Genomic DNA, 26,946 nt, shown 5'->3' on the forward strand with positions numbered 1-26,946 from the left:
TATACTATATTTTAGAAATATCGCACAGATAAGTCTCTATGACACTATTTATCAGCCTAGTCTGGAAACCGGAAACAGACATTGCCGCCATTTTTTGTCATGCATCGTAAGAAAACTATTAAAAAACACAAGAAATTCAGCCTCATTTCTCTTTTGGTTGGCATAGTTTATACGTATTCAATGTAATGGAAAATTCGGCTTTAGTAGATTTTTTATTTATTCATTGGATTATCGAAACGTAACCCTATTTTGCAACCCTGATTGCCAACAGGAAGAACTCCATATGCGGCCCTGCTTATAACTACTGCCGATCCAAAAATCTCTTAAAAACACGAACATCTTCACTATTTTTTTTTTCATGCCTTATCTAACTTCAGTATAGTTAGCAGTTCGGCTATACTACACATTTGATTTATTCATTGATTAGATCTAATCCTAACCCTAATTTCCAATCTTTTATTTTTGCCGGAAAACTACAAATATGGCGGTCATTTGTGGCATGTCAATGGTGCAGCTCCAGGGAATTGTAGTTTTATTTTAAAAATTGACTTTTTTTTCTATTATTGCAAATTTGAAATTCTAGGACAGTACACTGGGGGGTTTTAAGGGATGGGGAACACGTTAGTGTGATTAGATTTTAAATATCATATTGAAAAATGGGTTAAAATATATTTTTGCCATATTCTTTAGTGCAGCTATTAGGTGGCATTACCAGTATAGGTACAATCATACAGCTTAAGTCAAAAGCTATCTATAAAAGTTGGCCCCATGTCTATATCACCTTCCATTAAGGAATGGCGACCTGCTCAAAATCCATAAATTTCACAGGTCAAAGGTCAATATTTTCTGACAGGAACCACCCATAACCTTCAAACCACTATATTTTTACTCAGCAGGTCGAGACCTTTCCAACGATGTATTCAGTTTAGTCCTACAGCAAAGTTTTAATTTTCACATCCACAGACACATCCTTGGTCCAGGCGTATATTCAAACAGCCCTTTGGTGGCTCAACAGATGAAATGAACAATCTTGAGGTTTTGTTGATTGTTTTTTTATTCTTACTCCATTACAATAACCATTATAATAATTCTGGACACTTATCTTCATAATGAAATGCTATATATTTCTGTTCTGGGTTATCCAATATCCAGTCAATGTACCTGCACTATATAAATGTGACTTGTTTCCAGTCACTGCAGCATCAGCTGGCAGTGTTTTCAGTGTGTGTGTGTTTTTCTGGCTTTATGGCACACTGAAGGCACAAATTTTAGCAGGAAATAACACAGAAGCATATATGAGTAATTTGGCCAGGTGTTAAAATGTATGTGTGTGTAATGATAATGGGATCACCGTTGTAAAAGATACTGTCATGATGCTGCCAGGTACATGGTTCAGATGAAAAATAAAGATGTGGTAACAGATGTCACACCACTACTCAAACCTCTTCAGTATGTCATAGTATCTCAATGCTGAAACAACTTGCTCTAAACTAAAAAGCAAAGCAAAAAAACAAACAAAACCAAAGGAAACAAATTGCATTTAACTCCTATGTCTACTTTAAAAATTGTTGTACCACCATAGCCTTATCTCTCTGAAAGATCTGCCAATTTAAACTTAAGTTATGCAATAAAGGCATATTCCAGTGCAAATACTTGTTTGAACTAAGTGACCCACAATATTAAATACCAGTCTCCCACGTATATATCAGAAATGTAAAACATAAGTTGACTCTACAGTTTTAACAAGTTGGTTCCACTCTTTGGTATGCTCTAACCTTGTCCTACTGGGTGAAATTCCAAATACCAAACATTTTAGATTAATTTATAATATGCCTGTTAATGCAGATATGTATACATATCAATATTAAACATTTAGATAATTGAGCACTCATAGAGAGTGAAAAAGAATGTGTCAGGAGCGGTCAAGAAGCCATTATATACTACCATATCTAAGGGAGAATTGGCCATGTTTGATTTAATAAAAAGGAAAATGAAGATGATCAACCTGTCCGGTTTTATATGAATAAATACACATCTCGACATAGTGCAGGGTAATCCTAGTGGTAGAGAGATTTTTTTGTTAAAAAAAAAAAACAAGATGTGGATATCAGTCACAAAAGGATAATTTTCTATCCCAATTACATCAGCAAATCATTGGATCTCTCATATTTTTCAACATGAAGCAAAATTGTACATTGCAGTCACTACAATTTCCTGCAGTGAAAATGATAACGATTATCTGTGGCTTCATTCGCATTTGCTTGAAGGTAAAATGTTACCAATGCACTTTCAGTTAAAGGAGACACACATTCAGGCTTATAATTGACTACCTGCAAACAATCATAAGTCTTAATGAAGGAACACAGCCAACAACAGGTGTATTTGATTTTCAGACCTTCCACTTTAATATCTGACCACTCAGATAATTAACTTTACAAACTTTTTATATATATAATATATATAACTGTATAAACAAGTAAACCCTACCCCATTCCCAAAAAACAAACCAACAACAACAACAACAACAACAAAAAAGGAACTTTGTACAAAAGTGTGCACGGTTTTCTCATAACAAATCACTTCTTTGCAAAACTCTAAACAAAAACAGTGGTTTAGTCATTCATTTAATATAAACATAGTACTTAAAAATGAAACAATTTAAACAATTATGTAGAACTCAGGTTATAAACAAACATTAAAATCATAATACAATAACAAAATCAATGAGCAACAAACAAAACATGCGCAACAGACAATTTGTCGGCTTCTTTTAGATTTCTATGTTTTCTTTCGGCTCCCAGGAGTTCTTCCACCTTGCTCCACTGTAAGAAACACAGCAAAATGTGTTACTATCATATTATACTGAACAGTTTAATATATATAGAGTACTATGTTGACACTGTATTTGTAAAAAGACATGGACTCAAGTATGCCTGCATTTGCATCTTTTTTCCTCCTCATAATATGCACATATAATAAGGCTGTCAGTTTCAATTGACTCACTTATTTATAACATGTGTTTACAACATGTTTTTAACTTTCATTGATCTGATTTTGTATTCATATTCAGCTTTAAAAATAGCACTTAAGACAATTAACGGCAATAAAAATAACCCTGAAATGAAAACCAGACAAGATTTGAAATGATATCATTTAAGTCTATTAAGTTCATGGTCTAATCAAAATTGCATTATCAAGTGATCATTGTAAATTATACCTGATCAGATTTGTATAAAAAAGGATGTACCATTTACTTAGATTTTAGCCGGAAATTTTAATTTAAACATCATCGGTCAATGTAGCACAGCCGCCAATTAATCTGTTACGCTGTATATTTAATGCTACATCCCTGTAAGAAAAGATGCAAAAGAATGCTGTTTGCTGACTTCAGCTGTCTACTTGAAACAATCTGTCCCATGAAACTGACTGAAATTTAACAATCTGGGCTTGAGTACTACACTCATCAACCGGATACTAGATGTCCGTACAAACAGACCCAAAACATTTCAGACTGGCAGTCACACCTCATCTATATAAGTGCTCAACATTGGAAACCCCCAGTGCTGTGTGATCAGTCCCATCTATTCGCACTGCACTCCAAGACAACCAAGGAACTCTCCTGTGAAGTATGCAGATGCCACTACCATCACTGGATGTAGTATAAACAACAATGACAGTTCAAACTAGGAGGAAATTTAGAAATCTTGCAGAATGGTGCATAGAGAGCAATACACTGCCAAACATCAGCAAAACCAAGAAGCCAATTGTTCATTTTAGGATGGAGGCAAAGACACACATTCTCTTTGATCTCAGAGGTGGAGCAGGTCAACAGCTTCAGGTTCCTGGTTCTAGTTGCACAAATAACTGTAAGAATTATCATTAAATTTGAAAATTGACACCACATTTCTAAATTAAATTGGAAATTTGATACAACTATTCACATCCACTTAAATCTTCAACTTGAAATTAACAGTTTATTGAGGTGACCGTTATGGCTAGACTAACTGATACATGGCAGAAAGTGAAAAAAGTCTCTGTGCAGAGGTTTTTCATAATTATGAAAATATCTTTTATCAGGCAATTGTTTTATCCGGTCTTGTAAACCTCTTTTAGAATGTGTTCATTTTAATCACTGCCGCATTAACTTTATGCAGTTAAAAAGGAACTTTGCCAAACTTCAACCACTTCTGCATCACAACATTTGAGTAGAATACGGAAATCAACAATGTTTTGCATTACAAAGACACCACATTTTTCTGCTAACAGAAATCCACCAAAATTTAGGACTGCTATTATCAGATAGAGATAATAGTTCTGTATTTTGTAAGCATGTAAAAGGTGCAGAAAATGCTCTAATTGCTATGGAAACCTCAGAAGGCTAAGTTCCACAGCTAAATTCTTCTCATTTTTTTACAGGGCAATAGAAATCATCCTGACTGTTAACATCACAAACTGGCATGGCTCTTGCATGACCCAGGAGAGTGTTCCATTGACACCATCTATTGAGCATCAGTGACATCATTAAAGTAACATATCTGCAGAGCCCAAAGGATACTAAAAGACAACACCCACCCAGCTAAGTCTGCTCACCCTGCTGCTATCTGGAAGTCAAAACAAAAGTATACACTAGTACACCATGGTATTACAAAAGAGCTTCTTTCCTGTTCTTTTGTGATCTGTGACTCTGTGCAACTCATTGTACATATTCCCATTTTATGTGTGTAGCACAGGGAACTGTCTTTTGTTGCACTGAAGTTGCACTACTACTTTGTGGCCTTTAATTAGGAACATATGCCACACATATAAAGAAAAACCAGCAACAACACACAAGTGCCAATATGCCACACATATGGCAAAATCGATGCAATGCTAGTTTGCTTTAAGTGTCACTAATCACTCAATTAGTTCACTTTGCAGATGTTTGTACAAATTACGCAACTAAAAGGCCTGCATATAACATCACAGATAACCTCATTCTAAGTTCTTTACAGCAGACTCACAACAGCACACAATATGGACTAACACTTTTCCAAAGAAATAGAACTCACGCACACACACACATTACATGTGAGCAGATACATGTCATCACCAACATTATAAACAACTGAGCAAATCAGCACATCAGTCCCAACAACAGTAGTTGTAAAGTGCAGTGGAAAAAATGATATGAAAAAAGGAGCAAATCAGGTGAACTGTCCCATAATCAATCTTGTACTTTCCCTAGATTACATTACAAAACATATCCAAACTCATACACACTAAAGGTTCATAAAGTCTGAGAACACTAGACAAAATACCTCTATTTTTCATTTGTTTCTGATGTAAAACTATTTTGGTAATTACAATAATAAACACAGTATTTGATATGTCCCCCTTTTGCTTTAATAACAGCATGCATGCAATCTGGCAGGGTCTCCTTAAGTTTCTGTAACACCTGATCACTCGTGGTATCTGAGCTTGATTTGACAGTGATCCATAAAGGTTCTTGTCATATCAGAGACTGTTTGCTTTGAGTGGACCGATCAATGTTCAATGGATTTGAGCTTAGGTGAATGTAGAGGAAAGTAAATAATAGCAGGAGTCGTTTGGTCTTACTTAGTTCGCTCAGCTTTGAGGTGTGCTCATTTTTGTTACTGCAGTATAAAACCCTGATACTGTGAGATCATATCTGGACCAGGGGTTTCTATGGGGTCAGTACTGGTACAATAAAACACTTAGAAATTAAATCACTTGAATCCTAAACCTGATCTCAATTCATCAAGCTTTGCAAAACAACAACAACATAAGTTACAACAACAAAAACAAACAGGAGTTCCAATTAGCAGTTGTCCTGTCAAAATCAGTCTGTACTGCAGTGTCTCAGAGAACAAGTAAGAGTTTCTTACTTACTAGCAAAATCAAGGCAAAAAGCTTGATGTGCCTTAGTAATAACAGAATATCAAAGAAGATGACAGAAAACAGTCCTATTTAGCGATGAACCAAAGTATCTGTCAGTAGCACAAAGTTGTACATGAGGGGACAGACAGGAGGGACAATGAAATGGTGTTGGGAATGTAATACATGACATGTATTACATTGCACCATACATAAAAATAGTGTGATCCCAACACAGGAAAGTCTCAGGTTTTTAATTACATTTATGAACAATTTTATGATCCTACACTTCATCCTAATGATACCAACAGCAGTGTAAGATGATTCAACTTTAACTCATTTTACATTTCAGTCATATTGAACAGGGGTGTACTATTTATTTATTTTTTGGTTGTTGAATCATTTATAATCCATAACATTATGCTTCCCAAACATTTTTACCACTATGTAACATGCTTGACATCAGTCCATGCTTTCATTTATGTGAGGTGTTTGAGATGAAAACAAATGTTTATTTTTGTAAATTCAGCTACCCAAGCCCAACCATTAACAGTAAGCATCAAAAAACATACTTACCATCCTGAGCAGGGAAGCCACTCCACCAAAACCTCCACATGGCCCTTTGTAAAGACAGAAAGACATAAGGTAAAAAACTCACACATTGCAAAACGGGTAGATTAATGTATTGCTTAGCTGGCAGTGAATCCATCAATTAAAGTGAAATCAAACAATTATGCAGTGTAGTATAAAGTACTTACAAGTCATACTTGAGTAAAGGTAAAGATATTTTGTTCTAAGAGAAAGTATTATTAATAAATTAAATAGTACTTGAGTCATAAATTATCCAAACTTAACTGTACTTAAGTGACAAAAGCAGCAGTGTAAGTAAATTGTGTATATATTTGCATGTATGTATACTCTGTATAATGTGGGTTGATAAATTCTCAACCTGGCTGATTATTAGAGCCATTATTCAGTATTTTTCTGATTATCGGAATTCAGTGGCTTTTTCATCCAGTAACTAATGAAATAAAATATTTGTAAAATACACAACCTTGGTTGTGATGCAGCCTATAATCTGTAAAGGAACTAGTGACTAAAGTTGTAAAGTTATAGGGGTACAAGTACAAAAGTAAAAAAAAAGTACAATATTTGCCTGCAAAATGTGGTGGAATGGAGGTATTAACAGAAAATGGAAATTCTCAATTTAAGTCCAAGTACCTAAAAAATTACTTAAGTACATTCCTAAATTAAATGTCCTTAACTACAATGAAGTTACTGCATTAATGTTACCATAAAAAGTGTATTAACTCTCATGCTATCATTCCATTAATGTCAATGCCATAAGGAGGACCTTTTGGTAATATTTTTGGCAGAGTACTTTTACTTATATGGTCATTAATTCAACTTTGCAATCAAAACCTAATTTTGAGGCACCAAAAAAATTGACACGAGAGGCTGGAAATTCCAACATGAAGCAACCCATAATGACCTTAACCTTAAATTCTAAATATCTAAAAATTATTCTGTAAATTGAGTCATGTGTTTACAGGCATATTTACAACACACTATAATAGTAAGCTTGTAAGTGGTGCAATGTCATTCTTGTTTGTGCAGTCTGATAAATTACCTGAAAGCCTCCTTATTAACAAAAGACAACCTTTCTCTTCAACAGAGAAAGGTTTATGATATTTAAATCACCAATTTTTAAAATTCTAGCACCAACCTCCCTGATTCTTTCCCTCAGTACTTTTTTGTAGGAGAAAGTGGTTGCCCCATGATGAATAGGACATTCTGAAAAGAATGACAAGATAATAATGATTTGTTGGTTGAACAAATATCTTCAAAACAATAACATGAGTGTCATCATATAAAGATGACAGTGACACTTTATATAATCAACTAATAAACTCATCATACCACTATATAACTACACAAAAAAGTGATACAGAGACATGTCACTTTTGAGAAGGAGAAATTGTAACCATATTTTTTTTAACGCTAAGGTGGCAGGCTTTATTTATTCAGCTAAAAGCAGCCTCGATTTTACGTCATTGTCAGTGACCCACAGCTTTCGACTGTGCAAAAAGTTGCACATGCAAGCAAATCAGCTTGCATATAAAAGGTTCTATTCTTTTGGTAAGAACAGAATGACTGATAAGTCCAAACATACCACTGGGATCAGGTTTCCTCTTTCTCTGTCTTCTTTTTGTTGAGGAAGACACCAGAGTGGTTTTCGAGGGAACAGCAAGGGAAAGGACTGATGGCACTGGACAGTCCAGGGAGGAGGAAATAGAGTGGGTTAGAGAGGATGAGGTGAAAACGGGATGGGTCAGGGGTGAGGACAGAGAACAGGAAGAGGAGGACACAGATAAGGTCGGGGTGGAGGATACAGGAGCAGTCAGACGGGAGAACACAGAAGAAGTCAGGTATGAGGACACAGGAGGAGGCAGGATAGAAGACACAGTCAGGCAGGAGGACACAGGGGGAGGCAGGGTGGAGGACACAGGAGGAGGCAGGGTGGAGGACACAGGGGGAGGCAGGGTGGAGGACACAGGAGGAGGCAGGGTGGAGGATACAGGAGGAGGCAGGCTGGAGGACACAGGAGGAGGCAGGCTGGAGGACACAGGAGGAGGCAGGGTGGAGGATACAGGGGGAGGCAGGGTGGAGGACACAGGAGGAGGCAGGGTGGAGGACACAGGAGGAGGCAGGGTGGAGGATACAGGAGGAGGCAGGCTGGAGGACACAGGAGGAGGCAGGGTGGAGGACACAGGAGGTGTAATGGAGGGGGGAATAGGAGTCAGTGTGAGTGTGATTAAAGTATCAGAGTCTGGGTTGTCTTGTGGTGTGGACATGAAATGTGATGTTGGGTCAGCTGCAACATCAGCAGGGAGGACACCATGGTTTAATGGTGTCGCTGGAGTGTCTGTCTCGGGGGCTGAGAAATCCTCGGTATGTGGTGCCGGAGTCCCCCCCATCCTGGTTGCTGGTTCAGCTGCCACAGTCACTTTAATGATGAAAAAAAATATGAGGAGAAATACACATATTAAAATCTGTATAAGCTGTTCAACAAAATACCTGACACTATGACATAAGTATACTCAACAATTTACATTAAAAATGTCATTGGATTGCTTTGTTGATTTATTTATGAAATGTATATTGCAATTACAGGGATTTTCAAAAATAGAATAAATAGCTATACTTGGACATTTATTCATCATTTTAGAATAATTGGGCTGATTTTGTGGAGAAGAATATATTTTTTAATAAAAAAAACAAGTAGAGCCTGCCTTGTTTGTTTGATTGATTAATCGAGCAATGGATGTGACCGCAGGTTTGCTGTTTATGCAGACCCAGCACATTACTTAAAGGCAAGAAACTGCCATGTATCCAAGAAACAGTGTAGCTAAATACATTTACTTAAGTACTGTTCTTGAGAACCATTTAAGGTACATGTACTTCCAGTACAAGTATTTCCATTTTCTGCGACTTTACACATCCACTCTACTACATTGTGGAGGCAAATGTTGTACTTAAACTCGACTACATTTACTTGAGCGAGAAGCCAAGTTGATAATCGGTTTAACAATATTTTAGAGTGTATGCATTTATGTAAATATATGTATAATTTACCTATTTCTTGAAATTATGACATATTAGTACATTTATTGCTAGAAAATTACTTTTAATATTTAAGTACAGTTAATATCAGAAACCTTAAGACTTTTACTGAAGTATTTTTTATTTAGGTCACTTTAACTTTTAACCAATTAATATTGTAACTTTACTTTGACTCAAGTAGGACTTTTGTGCACTGTATTACACAATGCCAAGATCCTGTAAAATTAGTCTTAACTAGGTTAGATCAGAATAGCATGACAATTTAGAACTGTCCGAGGATGGGCCATTAATTTTATTGTTGATCATAAAACAATTAAATAAATAAATAATAATAATAAGTCAGTTGTGTTGAAATGTCATTATGGTGACAAGTCAAGATAATCCCGAATATTCTCACAAGAGTGACTATAGAAACATGTCTGGTTCACTGACGTACAGTCCTACTGTACGACTGGTTTCCTGACTTATTTAGAAATAACGTAGACTGTCACCATGCTTGAAGGTTCAGTTTGCACATTGTATTTGCACATAAACAACTTGATAATGGTAAACCGCATATCTGATAATTTGTTTAGAGAAATCAAAATGTTAAAATTTAAGTACACCCGTGATGCTTAAAGTATGACTAGTTATAATCGTTATCACTGTCACAACAAGACCTGATTCTTAGTAGGCAACTTGCAGATGCATTCTGACAATCGCAAACTGGTAATTTTTTTGGGAAACTTTAAATGTGAAGTCTAACAATATCCAGTGCAGCAATCTGTTACTAGTGGTATAGCTAGCCACCACAAAAGTATCAATTATGGTGGAAGATGCCTCTGCGGCTGGATTAAAGAAATTATCGATCAAATTTATTTCATATTTGATTGGTTTGATATAGTGATGTTAGCCTAAATTGTTTCCACTGCTACTACTTTCTACAAAAACTTCTAGCTCCACAGAAAGAAAACCTCTTCACATAAATCCTACAGTACAGACCATTTGTTTCCCCTTTGTGGCAGTTAGGTTTCTCTGTTGTCTCTCTACACAGTTACCATGGCAATTTCCCTTTTAATTCTCTAAAATTTGGATGAAAAAATAAAGGTACAGGTGTGTCAGTGCAGGGTGTCTCCAGACACATACCTAATTTATAAAGTATACTGTAAAAAAAAACAGATATTTACCTGGAAGGTCTAGGCTTAATCTGCAAAGTGTGCATTTGTTTGGCAATGGCTTAAATATAAAAGACTTTAATTTGTAAGCATACACTCTAACTTTAATTCTTAAAAAAATACTTGGAGAGATGGAGACATTGTTTCTTAAAAGAGATGCTGTTAATGAACTTTTGAATAAAAATATCAATTTGTTGTTTTCTGACTGCACCAGTGAAAGTGATATTACCACTACAGAAAAAAATCAAGAATAAATATTATACTGTGAGGACACACAGACTGGTTAATAACTACCTCCATGTTCTTCCTAAACAAAACTGTTCATACTCACTCATGAGTAGGTATTCGACACATAAATGGTATAAATAGTTTAAAATTTTCCATGCGCATTTGTTTACATTACCATTCAAGAGACTTTCATAAATCCTCTTTATTGTGTGAAGGGCATCGTTGGCATCATCTGTGTCCATTTGCCATGGACAGAAGCACTCTGCCAAAAAGCCCCTTGCTGTTCTCCTGGCAAGAAGGAGGATTGGGTGTCGCTCCAGTAGTTCCCACTTGTGGAGCTGCAATAAAATTGACGCAAAACCATACAGCTTAAAAATAAACTAAGTTCAGAGTACTAATAATGTTAGCATTTGATGCTTTGCTTCACAGGCAGAGAAGTGAAAGTCAAAGAACTTAAGTAACAACAAATAGTTTCTGAGTAGAAATGACAAATGAACTATTACACCACATGGAACTAATCAAATGTAGAACAAAAGATAGCTACTATGTTTCTGGTCAACTGCATAGGTTTGCCGTTACTGAGGATACTACTGTACTATTTTTACTACACACACCACAGAGGTTATGTTTTTACCCCTTCATCTTTGTTTGATCAGTGTGCTGAATGACACAGAAACTAATGGACAAATTTCTATAAAACATACATAAGCAATTGGTCTGGGCCCAGAGTATTAACTATGAGCTTTTGTTGCGGAATTTTTTAAAATATTTTAATTAAATTATCAGGCAATAATGCATGGATCGTAATTAAAAAAAAAAAAAAAACAGGTGTATTTAGGAGGGTGGAATCTATGAGTGAATATAAAGGGGACTGTTGGTACTCGGTGGAGACAAGAACTGTTTTGAGTGCAGTTCTACTTCATGCTCTTGAAAGGTGTTAATCTTATCATTCTTATCTGCTGGATTTTTTCTATGCAATAAGGGGCAAATGCCCTATCTTGAAATATTTGCCAAATTAAAGAGAAAACAAAACAACCAACAACACACAACTTTTGTATCTGCACTATAAATTTGATCGACTAAATTTAATGGGTTCTTTCTTGGTCCATGCAACATCTATCAAGTCTCAACACAATCAAGCTGGTGTTTTTTCTGCAATCCTGCTAGGCAAACTGAAAAAAAAACAAAACATAAAAATCAAAATAAATGTTTTACTGATACTGGTTGCGCAAAGCTACGTTATGTCATGTCCATTTAGTTAGCAAAAAAATTTCATGCTAACGCGTATCAGCCATTGATCTGTACTTTGCACATCATCTACAACTGAGAATTTGAGATTGTCTTTTACAATCAAACAGGGATGAATGTTGAAATCCTGGGCAGAAATAAAGCAATGTGCATGTTGATGTGAATATATGCGGCAATTTACTTACTTTAAAAAAATGTTTGCGTGAAAAAATCACTTACCAGTAGATTTGTGGCATCATATACTTTATTGATGCTGCAGTTTTTCTGCTGCCGCTCCTTCCAATCGTGGGAAAACTTTTTTTTTTTGGTCCTCTAATTTTGTTTTATAGGGCTGCTTCGCCTCACAGTGCTGACATTTTTTGCAGGCCACTCCGATTTTTGCCTTGCAATGATGGCAGTCTTTTAGAGTAGGCATCTGTAGCAAAAAACATCATAATGATTAGAACAGAATGCTTTGTAAGCAGAGGATAGGTGGTATTTTTTCATCCATACTGTAGGTGAGAAATTGTGTCAACACATTCACCTGAAATACTGGATTGTAAATCCAATATATCAAGCTACAATGTAATGCCAAGGATGCACAGGGGGCATGAAAGCCACCAAGGCTCAGAAGCTGCAGCCTTTTGTTACTTTTAGTACACATAACTTACATAGTTCTATTTATTATTGGTGTCAGAACAGAGAATAGATAGATGAGCAGACACATAGACGACATAAATTTCCGTTTCCACCAATTATTACGAAAGGCAAGTGTTCTTTAAACTTAGTGCAGAAAAGTGATTGTTCACTCATCCAGGAAAGCATAAAAGGATATGTGAGGTAATTATAAATATCAGAGCAGAAGACCAGTGCAGAGATGTGTGCTTCTGATGTCACAGCCAGGCTCCTGCTAGCTTGTGCATTATATTATACTTACACTTATAAAACTGTGTGTAGGATCCATACTTGGAGTGTATATGCACAAAGAAAGGCAGGTGGGAGGCATAAAAAACCTGGTTATGTCTATGTGAACACCTGCCTCATGTCCAGCCCTATACAAGTCCATTTTTACTCAAAAATGTTTAGTGCTAGGCATCACCATTCATCCACCTATCCATACATCATGTAGCCTCATGCTTGGCTGTCACTGAAGTATATTTATACTTACAGCAATCAGACAGTTTCACACTGTGTTTATGATAAAATGTCATACAGAGAAATCTTGAGGAAGCTGTTCCCTTCAGGGGTGGCCACAGCGAATCATCTGTCTCCATCTAACCCAATCCTCTGCTTCCTCTTCTCTCACACCAACTAACTTCATGTCCTCTGTCACTACATCTATAAATCTCCTCTTTGGTCATCCTCTAGGCCTCCTGACTGGCAGTTCCAACCTCAGCATCCTCCCGCCAACATATTCAGTCTCCCTCCTCTGCACATGTCTGAACCATCTCAGTCTGGCCTCTCTGACTTTATCTGTACAACATCTAACGTGCTGAGGAATATTAAGCATCATTCCTCTAACATTTAATTTCCATTTCTTCTTCCATTACTTCATCACCTCATCTTAAATAACATCAACATCTGTGCCGCTTATTTCCGGTCTCCAAAATGAAACATACTTTGTTTGTTAACAGGCCTGCCCAGTTTTACACATCACAATATTTTGTATTGGGTGTCTCATTTGCGTCTCCGTTATTCCGTGATTCCGTCATACTTAACTGACGTTACAAGTAGTAAAGAGAATCGCAGTTACTACGGTACACATTGAATCAACGCAAAAATGCGACTTCATGTTATATTCTACATAGTTTGTTATCATAGCGGTAGTTAGCTTTTCCTCAGATAACTTTAAGCTAAATTTACGTTAGCTTGGACAACAATAACGTCATTTAACGTCCAAATGGTTGAATACAGGCTTGCGTTACCTTGCTACTCGTAATCTTTGTTACTAGAGACAGCGTTATTACACAAAAAAGAACTAATTACATATTACATCATTTTCAAATCGTTTTATAAATATATTAACTAACTACTTACCTTCATTAGCCTGTCCGCCATTGCAAAAAAGGATGTCAACAAAAACATAAAAACCCATAATGCCAAGGGGCGAAAATGATTTGTGTAACCGATCCCTCCCGCGGCCGGTAGGGGCGCTAATTTAGGAAACTCTCTTCTGGGTCGTATTCCAGGGTGGGTACATACAACCTGCGCTGGTCGTATTGATTTGGAGGACTTGTTGGGCATGAGTGTGGTTGAAAAACAGCTTCAATTAAATGCTCCTTTTATAAGTTACTGCCTCGCTACAATATGACAACTTTTATGATGTAAACTTAAAGTGAGCTTCCCCTGTTTGAAAGACCAGCAGCCGCCACTGTTACAAATATTATTTTTTGTTTAAGCACCAATTTCAGTTCATTTTATATTTTTTTTCAACTTACAACAATAATTTATTTTTTAATTCCCCATCATTTAATTTCCCCTTAAATCTGAGTTAAAAACATTTACAAACTCACACAACAACAACAAAATGCATAATCACTTTCTGTTAAAAGCTCAAGCATTTCCACCTACACACTACAATCAATACACATATAAATACAAAAAAAAAATCAACAAACAAATACTTACCATAAATACTTATTCTGGGGCGGCACGGTGGTGTGGTGGTTAGCACTCTCGCCTCACAGCAAGAGGGTTGCCGGTTCGATCCCGGGCGTGGGAGCCCTTCCGTGCGGAGTTTGCATGTTCTTCCCGTGTCAGCGTGGGTTCTCTCCGGGCACTCCGGCTTCCTCCCACAGTCCAAAGACATGCAGATTGGGGGACTAGGTTAATTGGTAACTCTAAATTGTCCATAGGTGTGACTGTGAGTGTGAATGGCTGTCTGTCTCTATGTGTCAGCCCTGCGATAGTCTGGCAACCTGTCCAGGGTGAACCCTGCCTCTCACCCAGTGTCAGCTGGGATAGGCTCCAGCCCCCCCGCGACCCTCAAGAGGATGAAGCAGTTAGAAGATGAATGAATGAAATACTTATTCTCTACAACACACATATAAATACATCAACAACAATTACACAAACACACTTACCTGGGACAACACTTACCTTCATACCTACAAATCAATAACTACCATTCAGTCATAAACCTACACTCTAAAAAACACAACCGATAAAAATACTCACCTTCACATACCCAAATCTATAAACACTCACATCCATAAATAAACCCTCAATTATGGCAATAGAATAACAAAAAAATCCCTTTCCATCATGGCTTCCAATTATGAAGGAGACTGGATGGTGGTACGACACAGCAACAGACGGGGACGGACCCCACAGGGTACAGCTGATGGAAATCAGCCACCAACCTCATAATTCAAGAGTATCACAACCAATCCTCCGGGAACTGTGTGAGGGGGGACGAGATGTAGGTTGATGTGGGGTGATGTGGGGTAATGTGGGATGATTCAGGGTAATGTGGGGTGATGTGGGGTGAAGTGGGGTGATTCAGGGTCCTGCGGGGTGAAGTGGGGTGATTCAGGGTCCTGTGGGGTGATGTAGGTTGATGTGGGGGGATGTAAGGTGATGCAGGGTGAAGTGGGGTGATTCAGGGTAATGTGGGGTGATGCAGAGTGATGTGGGGTGGTTCAGAGTGATGTGGGGTGATGTAGGGTAATGTGGGTTGATGTGGGGTGATTCAGGGTAATGTGGGGTGATGTAGGGTGATGTGGGGTGATGTAGAGTAATGTGGGTTGATGTGGGTTGATTCAGGGTGATGTGGGGTGGTTCAGGGTGATGTGGGGTTATGCGGGGTGACGTGGGGTGATTCATGGTGATGTGGGGTGATGCGGGGTGATGTGGGGTGATGTGGGGTGATTCAGGGTAATGTGGGGTGATGTGGGGTGATGTGGGGTGATTCAGGGTCCTGTGGGGTGACGTGGGGTGATGTGGGGTGATTCAGGGTAATGTGGGGTGATGTGGGGTGATGTGGGGTGATTCAGGGTCCTGTGGGGTGACGTGGGGTGATGTGGGGTGATTCAGGGTAATGTGGGGTGACGTGGGATGATGGGGGGGTGATTCAGGGTAATGTGGGGTGATGTGGGGTGATTCAGGGTCCTGCGGGGTGATGCGGGGTAATGTGGGGTGATGCGGGGTGATGTAGGGTAATGTGGGGTGATGTGGGGTGATTCAGGGTAATGTGGGATGACGTGGGGTGATGTGGGATGATGTGGGGTGATTCAGGGTAATGTGGGATGATTTGGGTTGATGCGGGGTGATGTGGGGTGATTCAGGGTGATGTGGGGGGATGTAAGGTAATGTAGGATGAAGAGGGGTGATTCAGGGTAATGTGGGATGATGCGGAGTGATGTGGGGTGATGTACGATGATGTAGGGTGATGTGGGGTGATGTGGGGTAATGTGGGATGATTCAGGGTAATGTGGGGTGAAGTGGGGTGAAGTGGGGTGATTCAGGGTCCTGCGGGGTGATGTGGGGTGAAGTGGGGTGGTTCAGGATGATGTGGGGTGATGCGGGGTGATGTAGGGTGATTCAGGGTAATGTGGGGTGATGTGGGTTGATGTGGGGTGATGTGGGGTGATTCAGGGTGATGTGGGGTGATGTGGGGTGCTGTGGGGTGATTCAGGGTAATGTGGGGTGAAGTGGGGTGATGTGGGGTGATTCAGGGTAATGTGGGGTGATGTGGGGTGAAGTGGGGTGATGTGGGGTGATTCAGGGTGATGTGGAGTGATGTGGGGTGCTGTGGGGTGATTCAGGGTATTTTGGGGTGATGTGGGGTGATGTGGGGTGATTCAGGGTAATGTGGGGTGATGTGGGGTTAGGGTTACGTTTAACAGAATATTTCCACACTGTAATATATATTTTTATTTTTTTATATAATTAATTAATCCCCCAGCGGAAATTCAATTCTTTCACTCTTGTTGTCAATTGCACACAGGTTCAAGCACACACATGCACAAACAGGACCTATACATGCACTAAGTGGAGAGTGGGAGGGCTGCCTATGGACTGAGTTACTGCCGCCGACTTACATAAAAGCTCTGACTCTTCAGTCGCTGTCATACAGAGTACGTCCCAAGTCTCTTATTTTATACTGCTAACTCCTAACTCCTTACTTAAACCGGAAGACGTTCGAGGTCCGCCATCTTTAAGGCTGTCCCATGTCTCTTATTCCTGCCAGTAAGGAGTTAGCGTTAGGCGTTAGGAGGGATCTGTTAGGTGCGATGAGTAAGGTAACACGAGAGCTTCCTAACAGGAAGTCTTTTTCAGCTTGAGGCCATGACGTATAAATACCCCCACACACACATCTGGCTCATTTGAACGAGATGGCGGAGAAACAGCGCAAGTGTACCCGTTACATGCATTCTTTGCAACGAAACGCTGTAATTCACATGCCTACGTGACTACAAAGAGTAACGTTGATGATATTTCCTGCAAGACTGTCATGTTGTAATTCACAACCCGTTGCGTTGTTCAGCAGACTGTCTGTGATGTGTGGCTGTTAAATGTGCAGCACACGTGTTGATATAACACCACGCACATACACACACGCACACACGAACACACACACATTTGCCCATTATTAATTATCCTGCATGTCATGTGAGTGGAATAATGTTTAATAGCTTGTATGTAATATTAATTATTAATATTAATATTACTTAATATTATTACTTTCATTAATGTTGTTGTAAGCTACTGTCATTACCGTCTGTCCTGCATCTCTCTCTCTCTCTCTCTCTGTCTCATTGTGTCATGTGGATTACTGTTAATTTGTTATGCTGATCTGTTCTGTACGTATATGACGTACGTGTATGATATTGGGCTTTATAAATAAAACTGATTGATTGAGGCAGACTGACAGGTCTGACATGTCTTACTCACTCAGCAGCTGACTTGTTGAATGATGGCGAGTGGATTTAATAATAGTGACAGTAATAATGATGATAATAAGAATGATAATGATGCTCATCACAGTGGCAGGGCTACAGACCATTCTTTAATTGCGACAAACTTCGGCAAATGACTCAGTAACAATGGTAATACATGCAAAAGTGTGTGACCAAAGTCATGACCGCATGGGGGGGGGGGTGTACAGCTTTGATCAGCGAATATAATGGGACTTGGGATGTACGCCAAACGCTGGCTCCGTTATGCAGCAGATCCAGCTGTGCCGCCATCATCAGAAAAGGATGTCGCTTTACGTGACGCTTCAGAGTAAGGCCATCTCATGTCTCTTATCAGCAATCCTCACTCCTGACTCCTTAAATGTTTTCCTAAGTGGGAGGGACTAAACAGTTAGGTAAGGTGGCTAGGTTAGGTGGTTAGCAGTAAATTTAAGGGACTTGGGACGTACCCACATTATAGAGACGATTGGCTACATTTCCCATAAGTCCTAAAGTGCTCGAGACTCGCGAGATTTAAATTGCAACACGTCTGCGCATGCGCAATATCATTGGAAAACTTGCACGGTGAAAGAAAGACAACGAACAAAACACACAATGGCGACGGCGGCGACAACGGCAGGCGGAACGGGATCGGGCGGACCGGCCACCGGCCCGGTAAGCAGCGGGACCGCAGTGGGACGGAAGAAAGACGGCGGTCCGTCCACGAAGTTCTGGGAAAGTTCAGAAACGATATCTCAGCTGGAGACGGTGCGGCAGTGGATCGGAAAGCACTACAAGAAGGTGAGCTAACGGGAGTTAGCGAGCTAACGGCAGTTAGCTGCAGTGCTTCGGCCCGCCGCGTCCCGCTGGCACAATAGAGCTAACAGTTATCACAGCTAAATGCTAATGTTAGCACACAAAACGTAAATGTTAACGGCTACAGACAAACCTTAAGAGGTTTATACCAACGTTACGTTTTATTAGAGTCACGGATGACGCTCGTGTTCGTGTTAGCATAGTATTAATCAAACTCTAACTTTTCTTTAGCCAAACTGTTAACGCTAGCTCACCGTTAGCAGGCTAACTGCTCATTCACTGCAGTTATTAATCACGTTACCGGATTGGAAATGTTTACAAACAAACGGAAGTTTCATTCATTATCTGGTACTGATTAAGTTTTATTCATGTTTTTTACTTTCATACAAAGTTTCAGTGAAACTCAGTAATGTGCCAAAGGCCCGACGCGCTAACTACGGTGTTCGTCACGGGACAACCTAAAATCAAACACTTTACCTGATTTAACTGATCAAATAAAACCAAACATGATTTTAATCAACCGGAAATTACACGGTACTCATTTGATAAACATGTCGTCACCGCATGGACAGGCACATTTTAATTACAGTCGCAGTTTAATAGACAGTCTCCACATAATGTTTACTGCTGAGGAGTCTCAGGTGATGACGTCATCACAGCAGGTCAGACTTGGACACACAAACACCCCTGTGTCCTCCTCTCTGTCTCCTCCTGTCTGTCTGACTCCTGTCCAGCACCTCCTGTCCGTCTCCTCCTGTCTCCTTTCTGTCAGACCCACAGACAGATTTCCGCCGGTTGGTGCACCAACACCAACTTTGCATCTGTAACTAAGGTGAAGGTGTTTCAAGAGCAGACATAGCTGTCGTCCTTGTTAAAAAATAGAACAGACCTGATATTAGCCTGTGTCTTTTATACTTCGACTCGCCCTATTTCCTGCAGATGTGTTATTTTTACAGCTGTGAATACATCACGGATGCAACGATACAGGTAGCCCACGGTACGGTCCGTACCTCGATTTTTGAGCCATGGTTTTGGTTCGGTTTCGGTACGTGTTTTGTGCATGAAGAGAACAATTTCTTTTCCCCAAAATTATCTCTTTATTTTACTTGACTTTGCACTTGACATGTTGCTGTGTTGTGCTACAGCCTATTCAAGTGCTGGAATTTGTTACGTGACAATATCTGAACGCAACACAGGATCCACTCCATAGACTGTATGTTCAGTGCCGTGCTGCGGGTCCTGGCCGGGCTCGGTTATAATTGTCGGTCAGGAAAATGCGACCCGGGTTGCGCTCTTCTGTGCTCACGTGTGTGTGTGTGTCTGTCTGTCTGTCTGTCTGTCTGTCTGTCTGTGCACGCGCACATGTGTGGGTGTGCGCATCGCTGTTGAACTCTGCCATGCGTGACACAGAGCAGAGGAGGATTGTAAATGTGCGACCATGTACAGACAGGAACGACATGCCATTGTGTAAATAACATAAGGCTATTTAGTTTGTTTAAAGGGATAGTGCACCCAAAAATGAAAATTCAGCTATTATCTACTCACCCATATACCAAGGGAGGCTCTGGTGAAGTTTTAGAGTCCTCACAACACTTACGGAAATCCGAGGGAGAAGTGGCTAGCAGCAAACTGCACACCTAATGGCTGACGGCGCCCCAGATTAAAATGTCCAGGAACACAGAATTAAAACCACAAAATATCTCCATACTGCTCATCCGTACTGATCCAAGTGTCCCGAAGCCCCGACATAAAAAGTTGTTTGGAAAAACGTCATTTGAACTCTCTCTCTCTCTCTCTCTCTATATATATATATAAGCATATATGCACACATACACACACACACACACACACACATATATATGTATATATATATATATATATATATATATATATATATATACAGTACAGGCCAAAAGTTTGGACACACCTTCTCATTCAATGCGTTTTCTTTATTTTCATGACTATTTACATTGTAGATTCTCACTGAAGGCATCAAAACTATGAATGAACACATGTGGAGTTATGTACTTAACAAAAAAGGTGAAATAACTGAAAACATGTTTTATATTCTAGTTTCTTCAAAATAGCCACCCTTTGCTCTGATTACTGCTTTGCACACTCTTGGCATTCTCTCCATGAGCTTCAAGAGGTAGTCACCTGAAATGGTTTCCACTTCACAGGTGTGCCTTATCAGGGTTAATTAGTGGAATTTCTTGCTTTATCAATGGGGTTGGGACCATCAGTTGTGTTGTGCAGAAGTCAGGTTAATACACAGCCGACAGCCCTATTGGACAACTGTTAAAATTCATATTATGCCAAGAACCAATCAGCTAACTAAAGAAAAACCAGTGGCCATCATTACTTTAAGAAATGAAGGTCAGTCAGTCCGGAAAATTGCAAAAACTTTAAATGTGTCCCCAAGTGGAGTCGCAAAAACCATCAAGCGCTACAACGCAACTGGCACACATGAGGACCGACCCAGGAAAGGAAGACCAAGAGTCACCTCTGCTTCTGAGGATAAGTTCATCCGAGTCACCAGCCTCAGAAATCGCAAGTTAACAGCAGCTCAGATCAGAGACCAGATGAATGCCACACAGAGTTCTAGCAGCAGACCCATCTCTAGAACAACTGTTAAGAGGAGACTGCGCGAATCAGGCCTTCATGGTCAGATAGCTGCTAGGAAACCACTGCTAAGGAGAGGCAACAAGCAGAAGAGATTTGTTTGGGCCAAGAAACACAAGGAATGGACATTAGACCAGTGGAAATCTGTGCTTTGGTCTGATGAGTCCAAATTTGAGATCTTTGGTTCCAACTGCCGTGTCTTTGTGAGACGCAGAAAAGGTGACGGATGGATTCCACATGCCTGGTTCCCACTGTGAAGCATGGAGGAGGAGGTGTGATGGATGTGGGGTGTTTTGCTGGTGACACTGTTGGGGATTTATTCAAAATTGAAGGCACACTGAACCAGCATGGCTACCACAGCATCCTGCAGCGACATGCCATCCCATCCGGTTTGCGTTTAGTTGGTTGGACGATCATTTATTTTTCAACAGGACAATGACCCCAAACACACCTCCAGGCTGTGTAAGGGCTATTTGACCAAGAAGGAGAGTGATGGAGTGCTGCGGCAGATGACCTGGCCTCCACAGTCACCGGACCTGAACCCAATGGAGATGGTTTGGGGTGAGCTGGACCGCAGAGTGAAGGCAAAGGGGCCAACAAGTGCTAAACACCTCTGGGAACTCCTTCAAGACTGTTGGAAAACCATTTCAGGTGACTACCTCTTGAAGCTCATGGAGAGAATGCCAAGAGTGTGCAAAGCAGTAATCAGAGCAAAGGGTGGCTATTTTGAAGAAACTAGAATATAAAACATGTTTTCAGTTATTTCACCTTTTTTTGTTAAGTACATAACTCCACATGTGTTCATTCATAGTTTTGATGCCTTCAGTGAGAATCTACAATGTAAATAGTCATGAAAATAAAGAAAACGCATTGAATGAGAGGGTGTGTCCAAACTTTTGGCCTGTATTGTATATATATATATATATATATATATATACATACATATACGTATATGTATGTATGTATTTATGTATAACATCAGGAGTGGGTCGTGACCTGAAGGGTGGAGAACGTGAACATTAGGTGGAGGATGTCTGCTGCAACCTCCTGATGGTGTTATTGACTCTGACCTTTGACCTCTTGTGCAGCAGCAGATTAGACTCAGACCGAATGAAAGTGATAAATTGATCGACCCTCAGACAGTCTGACTGATCACAGTATATTTACTGATTTATTGATGGTCTGTGATCCCTCAGAGGTGTTAGTTGTTATTTCTGATCAGCTTTCAACTCTGTGTGAGAATGAGTGTTCTTGCAGCTGTGTGTGTGTGCATGTGTGTGTTACTGATGGTGTTGTCTCTTACTGGTCCCAGTACGTCCAGAACGACTCCCCCTCCAGTAAGTCTCTGGCGGGTCTGGTGGTCCAGCTGCTGCAGTTCCAGGAGGACGCGTTTGGACGTAGAGTCAATAATCCAGCTCTGACCAAACTTCCTGTGAGCACATGATTGGCTTTAATAAATAAATATTAACATTATTAAATATTATTGTGTCTTTATAGTAAAGGTTATGTCATCACTGTCTTGTGTTCTCAGGCAAAGTGTTTCCTGGACTTTAAAGCGGGTGGAGCTCTTTGTCACATCCTGGGGTCAGTCTATAAGTTTAAGAGCGAGCAGGGCTGGTGAGTTGACCTTTAGCCCTCGGTGGTCCTGAGATGTAAACATGAAATGTACTATCTGAGCTGCTGCAGCCTCATCTCACTGTATGTCTTATTATTGTTTATGCAACACACAGGCGAAGATTTGACCTGCAGAATCCATCCCGCATGGACAGGAACGTGGAAATGTTCTTGAACGTGGAGAAGAACTTGGTCCAGGTACGACTCAGACTGCCTCAGTTCACACGTGTTGATTAGTGAAATAAACTTTATTGTGCACGTGCTCAAAGACAAACACAAAGTTTTTAAAACTACAGCTTTAGTTTATTAGACAGAAACTCACTGTTTTATCTTACGAACATAAATTTATACTTGATTTAATCTTTATGTTTTAATGTTCCTGATGTTTTCAGCTATAACTGAGCTGACTCACACATGCCACACATGAAACACACATGATGACACACTGATAATGAAACACTGTCTGTGGTTCTAACGTCATTTTTTTCTGTAACTTGTAGAACAACTGTCTGACTCGACCCACAGTGTTTCTGTCGCCTGAAATGGAGCAGAAACAAACCAGTAAGCTCAAAGACATCATCAAGAGGCACCAGGTGAGTCCTGACTCTGTCCAATAAAAGGTTCTGTCTCATAGCACCTGTCTCGGTCTTACTGTTGTTGTCCTCTCTGTCTCGTCCAGGGTTCCATCACTGATGACAAGTCCAAAGCCACCCACCACATTTATCCGTCTCCACCCCAACAGGAAGAAGGTTCTGTCTCTAAACCCAAACTTTGATTCATTTAAAAAACGCAAACTATAAATCCAGTGAGAAGAAAGAAGGAAGTGACATCAGATGTGATGATACACGTGATGTCAGATTTAGATCTCATCTAATCATATTTGGTTTTTGTGTTTGTGCTGCAGACGAGTGGCTTCGTCCAGTCATGAGGAAAGACAAACAGGTGTTGGTGCACTGGGGTTTGTCTCCAGACAGGTAAGCTCATAAACCTGATCTATGACCAACCAGCTCTGAACATCTGGTCACATTTATAACATCCTACATGGAAGACATTTTAAAATGATTACAACTACAACAACTACAAGGAGCAAGAGGGGGAGGCCAGACAGTGTCGTATACAATTTAAAAAAAAAAAAAAAAAAATTTCAGTCTCAGTTTGATTTTGGCAGTGAAAACATTAAATCAAATCTAACATTTTGTTCCATATTAAATTTTTTTTTTTAAATCATCCAGATTTTTACAGTCATGTTTTTTCTTGTTTAAAAGGTTTCATATGAACCTGTTTAATAAATTTTGATTCGTATTTTAGTAATAACCTGATATGATAATTATTTTCATACCTAATAAAATGTTTAAGTTGTTGTTCTGACCCACTTTTGTTTTTGTTCTGTCAGCTATGATACCTGGGTGTCAGCCAGTGAGGTGGATGGTGATGTGGAGGAGCCACCAAGCACTGACAGACCATGGAAGGTGAGCGACATCTTCAACCTCTAACATAATTTGGTTTTCTTAAAGAAAAAATGTTTGGAGTGAATAAGCTGTCAGTTTGATTGAGTTGGTATGAATTATGATCTTTAGCCTCACTGCCTGTGGCTGCTGCTGATGCTTCCGTAATATAAGGACTTACTCAATACGTTAACGTTAACACTGCGTCTGTAAAATAAGGACTATTCAACACGTTAAGAAAAACGCTGCGCCTGTAGAATAAGGATTTATTCAACATGTTAAGGTTAACACTGCGTTTGTAAAATAAGGACTTATTCAAGCTGTTAAGGTTAACGCTGCGCCTGTAAAATAAGGACTTATTCAACACGTTAACATTAACACTGCGTCTGTAATATAAGGACTTATTCAACACGTTAAGAAAAACTCTGCGTCTGTAAACTAAGGACTTCTTCAATATGTTAAGGTTAACACTGCATCTGTAAAATAAGGACTTATTCAACCCGTTAAGGTTAACGCTGTGTCTGTAAAATAAGGACTTACTCAACCCGTTATGGTCAATGCTGCGCCTGTAAAATAAGGACTTATTCAACCCGTTAAGGTTAACGCTATGTCTGTAAAATAAGGACTTCTTCAACCCGTTAAGGTTAACGCTGTGTCTGTAAAATAAGGACTTATTCAACCCGTTATGGTCAGCACTGTGCCTGTAAAATAAGGACATACTCAACATGTTAAGGTTAACGCTGCGCCTGTAAAATAAGGACTTCTTCAACCCGTTATGGTCAGTGCTGCGCCTGTAAAATAAGGACTTATTCAACCCGTTATGGTCAGTGCTGCGCCTGTAAAATAAGGACTTATTCAACACGTTAAGGTTAACGCTGCGCCTGTAAAATAAGGACTTATTCAACATGTTAAGGTTAACGTTGCGCTTTTAAAATAAGGACTTATTCAACCGGTTAAGGTTAACACTGTGCCTGTAAAATAAGGACTTATTCAAGCCGTTAAGGTTAACGCTGCATCTGTAAAATAAGGACTTATTCAACATGTTAAGGTTAACACTGCGTCTGTAAAATAAGGACTTATTCAACATGTTAAGGTTAACACTGCGTCTGTAAAATAAGGACATTTTGTAGAGATTGAAATCGTTTTGTATTTCTAACTGTGACGGCTGCTGTGAGATCTAAACCTCATCCCTGTCAGTGTTAAACGATGAGAAGAGATTGGGGCGGCGGTGTGAAGGGAGGATTCAAAGATTAACAAATCATTTCCCACTCAGGTTCACGCCAGGTGGGTTTTAGACACTGACGCTTTCAATGAGTGGATGAACGAAGAAGACTACGAGGTGGACGAGAATAAGAAGCCCGTCAGCGTCCGCCAGAGGATTTTTCCCAAAGAAGAGGAGGTAGATATTTGTTTCCTGATGTTCGAACGTAGCACAGAAGACAGAAACTGCTCACACTCTTCATCAGATACATGAACAGACTGCTCACACACTCTTCTTCAGATACATGAATAGACTGCTCACACTTCATCAATCCATCGACATCAAACTGAGTGCTGGTTTGTGTAGACGTGTGTGTGTGTGTGTGTGTGTGTGTGTGTGTGTGTTTTCTCTGTAATTGTGTGTGTTGTTGCATGTGTCTGTGGATGGCGTGTCGTCCTCCTCTGTCTGGCCCATCCTTTCCAACCTTTTCTCACTCTCTGTCTCCTTCGGCTGTTTCTCAGGGTTTCTGTCCAATTTTGGAAAATTATTAATTTCCAGGATTTAAAATCAAACTAGAGCTGGTGAATACAGAGGGATTAGTAACTACACATGAATGTCATGTGGAAGACTTTAGAGATGAAAACACTCTGTTTTGGTCACTGACTCCTCGTGATGACCCTCACAGTTTCTGCTAACATGAAGTCGACTGGCCAATCACGTTTCCACATAATCCCAACCAATCAAAAGCTGCTTTGATTCAGAGGAAACAGCAGTGATCGAAACAAAGCAGATGCTAGGTGAGGATCAGTCAGCTAAAGATAACATACGGCAGATTAATCTTTCACCGTAACACACCAAGGGCTGCAGGGATGAGTTAGCATGTTAGCACTTACTGTCGTCTTCCCCCCCAACACAAGCTGAAGAGACGTTCACCTTTTGTTTTGTTTGTTTTGTTTTCACTACAACTACTACGTCTGGGACTACTTCAACTACTACGACTACTTCATCTATTATGTCTACGACTACTCCAACTACTACGACAACTACTACGACTACTGCAACTACTATATCTACAACCACCACGCATTTTATATTTCTGTGTTGAATCGGCGCGTAGGTTACAGCATAGGCTCTATGTCGACGTGGAGCCTACGCCGTAGCCTGACATGCACCTCCCCAGAATTGTAACTATGTGTCACGGTGACGCAGACCTCCTGTCTGTCGCTGTATAGTGACACCATTTC

At 39.8% G+C, this 26,946-nt stretch overlaps 1 protein-coding gene across 2 annotated transcripts in view; it reads left to right on the plus strand.

The window, feature by feature from the left end:
- Positions 1-18,564: 18,564 nt before the first annotated feature.
- Positions 18,565-26,946, plus strand: part of smarcc1a (SWI/SNF related, matrix associated, actin dependent regulator of chromatin, subfamily c, member 1a) — a 39,011-nt gene continuing 30,629 nt past the window's right edge. The window contains exons 1-9 of one of the 2 annotated variants that reach the window (XM_049584793.1): positions 18,565-18,805; positions 22,755-22,874; positions 22,974-23,059; positions 23,173-23,254; positions 23,557-23,649; positions 23,736-23,805; positions 23,961-24,030; positions 24,450-24,525; positions 25,775-25,900. In XM_049584793.1, coding sequence (XP_049440750.1) covers positions 18,620-18,805; positions 22,755-22,874; positions 22,974-23,059; positions 23,173-23,254; positions 23,557-23,649; positions 23,736-23,805; positions 23,961-24,030; positions 24,450-24,525; positions 25,775-25,900 — 909 coding nt within the window. In that variant the 5' untranslated portion in view covers positions 18,565-18,619. The remainder of the gene's footprint in view (positions 18,806-22,754; positions 22,875-22,973; positions 23,060-23,172; positions 23,255-23,556; positions 23,650-23,735; positions 23,806-23,960; positions 24,031-24,449; positions 24,526-25,774; positions 25,901-26,946) is intronic. The other variant, XM_049584794.1, reaches the window with a different exon arrangement.

The sequence above is a fragment of the Epinephelus fuscoguttatus genome, linkage group LG8 (assembly GCF_011397635.1).
Source record: "Epinephelus fuscoguttatus linkage group LG8, E.fuscoguttatus.final_Chr_v1".
NCBI classification, from domain to species: domain Eukaryota; kingdom Metazoa; phylum Chordata; class Actinopteri; order Perciformes; family Serranidae; genus Epinephelus; species Epinephelus fuscoguttatus.